The following is a 3224-nucleotide window of genomic DNA, read 5'->3' on the forward strand; positions in this document are numbered from 1 at the left end:
AACTGACAAAGAATAAGTTCATTTATAAAAAGAAGAACTGAAGATCCACAAAAACCCAGAGAATTATTCTAACATGTCAAAAGATGCATCCTGAGAGCGGCTGGAATAAATCAAACTTGGAGCTGTGATGCTGATAGCAACTTTGAGCTTTTTATAGCATAAAAATCTGATCTGATGTAGTTGATGTAATTATTGCTTTTAGAAGAAAAACTTCTATATTTCGCTGGAGAAAAATAGTCGGTGGATAAAAAGGACCTGCTTTCTATTCCAACTTTATTTATGTGTAGATGCTGGATTATTCGAGAGGAACTTCAGGAGCCTCGAAAAGTTCTCTTCCCAGCTCTGAATCTCTCAGTGCAAACAGTGTAATTCCTGAACTATAAGCAGCTGGGATGGTAATGTGAGTCGTTTTGGGTCCATCTTCTTCCATCTCCTCCAAGATCATTTTTCTCACTTGACCTAAAAGAAATGAAAAACATCATCAAACGGTCTGGTTTAAAGGTCTGCAAAAGAAGCATCACAGGTAGCGGCTTCACCGTCGACGTCCAGCTCCCGCCAACGTGGGTCGGACTGATCCTCTGAGAAGGCGGGCGGCGAGCAGTCAGGCGCTAACCTCTGCAGGACGTCTTCCCGACGAACCAGCAGCACGGATTGGCTGCAGAGTCTCTGGTGCACCTCGTTCTCATTGACTGAATAAAAACACAGGACAGTGTTCCGAAAGGGTTTTAAGATGACAGTGAAGATCAGAGCGCAATAAGTTTAACTGCATAAAAAAACTGGACTAACTCACCTACATCCAAAGGGTTGGTCATAAACACAGCATTGGGTGCGACTCCAAATATTAGCTGATGGTGCCAAGCGTCAGGCACCTCCTCGCCATCAGGCACAGCCAGCTGCATGTTCATGGTCGCCACGGGGACGGCGCCCTTTCTGATCCAGCGTGCCAGCCAGTGGACCAACCTGATACGACGGCGGGGATAAAGGTGGAAGAACCGACCCAATGCCTTCCCTCCGCTGGCCTCCTCTGCCCCCTGGATGAGCTGAGCATGGGTCGCACCTTTTAGACGTTGAAAAGAGAGAAATGTCGGAAACTTTTCAACCATTTAACTCGTTTACATTTCTATCCTGTTTACAGCTACAAACTTTATTGTATTTTACTTGGGTTTTTTGTTTAATAAAAAAACTAATTTGTTCCTGATGTTTAACCAAGTACGGGATAAAGTGAACATGTCTTTACACAGATGGTATAAAAATATAAAAGCACAGCACATGTTAAAGGAAGTATTGTAGCGTTAAATTAGAAAAAATTAGAAAATAAAATTCTCACACCTAAGATAGCAAAAAAGAAAAAGTAAAAAAAGTATTAAGATGCATGGCCGGTTCAGACAGACAGAGGCCATCAGGGGCCAATGCCCCAGCAGAACTGGTCTTGGCCCCTATAATGAAGAAAATACCGCAGAAGGTAAATATAAACAAATATAAGACAATTTTTCTTGGAATAAAATATAGACGGTATGAAGTTATGCAGATGCGAAACATGTATGGAATAAAAATATATATTTTAAGTGCATATATTTATATTTCTCAGCATGCTTAGTGTGAGGGATTGCATCCAAGTCAATGTGTCAATGAAATCAACTGGTTTTCCTTAGATAGAAAACTTGGAAAAAATTTGACCGTATGATCTGGTTGACTTGTAAAGTGCCTTAAGATGACATGTGAATTGGTGCTATATAAATAAATTGAAGTGAATATTATTTTAACAGAAAAATTGGCAATTCCTTTGGCAGATTATCCACCTTCTTAAATTAAGGACACATTGACTTATTTTATTTCATTTAGATTATTTTTTACAATATAATAGCAATTACATTTCTGAAAATGTTATGTGCTGACAAAGGAGACTGTAACTGGTTTGTTCCTTGGATTAATTAAATGTTTTTCCTTTATAATTTACTTTAACAATGAAATGACAGCTTCATGCTTCATCCATTTTAAAATAAGGCGACAGTTTTCATCTGTTAGATCAGGAGTCTAATCTATGGAGCTAAATTGGAGCCATAAAGTTGATAAAAAAAATGTAAACCTCAAAAAAGGTTGACAATCTTTTTATAAAAACTCAAAAAAGTTTGTTGAAAAACAATTAAACCTGTAAAAAAGTTCGCGTAAAAGGAAAACATTTAAAGCTGAAAAAAGTTGGTAAAAAAAAAACATATTTTGAATTTTTTCCCCCCAGGTATATATATTTATTTTGAAGAAACTTTTTTAGACAAACTATATCGCCCCTAGTTTAGCTCTATATAGTATGACATTTTTGGCCCCCTTAATAAGCTAAACCATACACTTTTGCTCTTTTTTTTGTGTTATTTTATTTATTATAATTTTATCTTGCTTCATTCATATATTTTTGAATTATTATGCTCTTTGACCCCACATGGAAAACAAAAAGCAAACTGCCCCCCTCCAGGCCCGCCTATTACCGCCCCTGGAGCAGATCAAGCTCACCAGCTTCACTGCGGGACAGCAGGTAGTCAGGCAGCGGAGACTCGTTCCTCCTCAAGCGCGTCCTGACGCAGCGGTCAGCTTCTTCTGGAGCCACATCAACTCCCAGAGCCTTCAGGACATCAACCACTGCTGTGGCTCCGCAGGCAGATGCTCCGATCTGCAGGGTCTGCCTCTCCAGAGCCTCCTGGATGGACCACAGCATGGCTGAGGAAGCCTCCTCCATCTGCACAGCCGCAGAGCATGCACGCTCCTAAATCTGTAGCACATTCATACTGTCCACCATTTTATTCATTATAAAAGACGAAAGCATTTATGTCTCAGTCCTGCTGCTGAATGTCTGATATTTTCCTCTATTAGTCAATCAGATTGACAGCCACCAGCTGACTCAAACAACAAAGCAGACTGCGCATGCGCACTCCACATATTCGGCGGCTTTATTCTGGGGCGGCAGGGAATCAACGCTACGGCTAGCGCCCTCTACTGGCCATTATCCGATTTGCAGCCATACAGTGGATATTTTTCCCCATATTAAATAATTTTGACTAATTTACTCTGATTTAACATTTTAATCATCTCAGATGCAAAAAAAAAAAAAAAAAATAGTGTAAGTTTATTCAGACATAAAAATACAAAGTCAAGTTATGTTTGCAAGATAGTTAATTACATGCCTGGCTTATTACAGCAAAATTAAATTACACTTCACTTAACGAAAAACAATA

The 3224-nt window shown here is 39.3% G+C and overlaps 1 protein-coding gene across 1 annotated transcript; it reads right to left on the bottom strand.

Moving 5' to 3' along the window:
* Positions 1-254: 254 nt before the first annotated feature.
* LOC119791184 lies at positions 255-2920 on the bottom strand. Its single transcript, XM_038297133.1, has 4 exons — positions 2506-2920; positions 791-1057; positions 537-689; positions 255-459 (listed from the first exon to the last, which is right to left on the bottom strand). The coding sequence occupies exons 1-4, from the start codon at positions 2726-2728 to the stop codon at positions 296-298; spliced, it is 807 nt and encodes a 268-aa protein (XP_038153061.1). The 5' UTR covers positions 2729-2920; the 3' UTR covers positions 255-295.
* Between the last annotated feature and the right edge of the window lie 304 nt (positions 2921-3224).

The sequence above is a fragment of the Cyprinodon tularosa genome, unplaced genomic scaffold (assembly GCF_016077235.1).
Source record: "Cyprinodon tularosa strain WSP-4 unplaced genomic scaffold, ASM1607723v1 ctg383, whole genome shotgun sequence".
Lineage (NCBI taxonomy): Eukaryota > Metazoa > Chordata > Actinopteri > Cyprinodontiformes > Cyprinodontidae > Cyprinodon > Cyprinodon tularosa.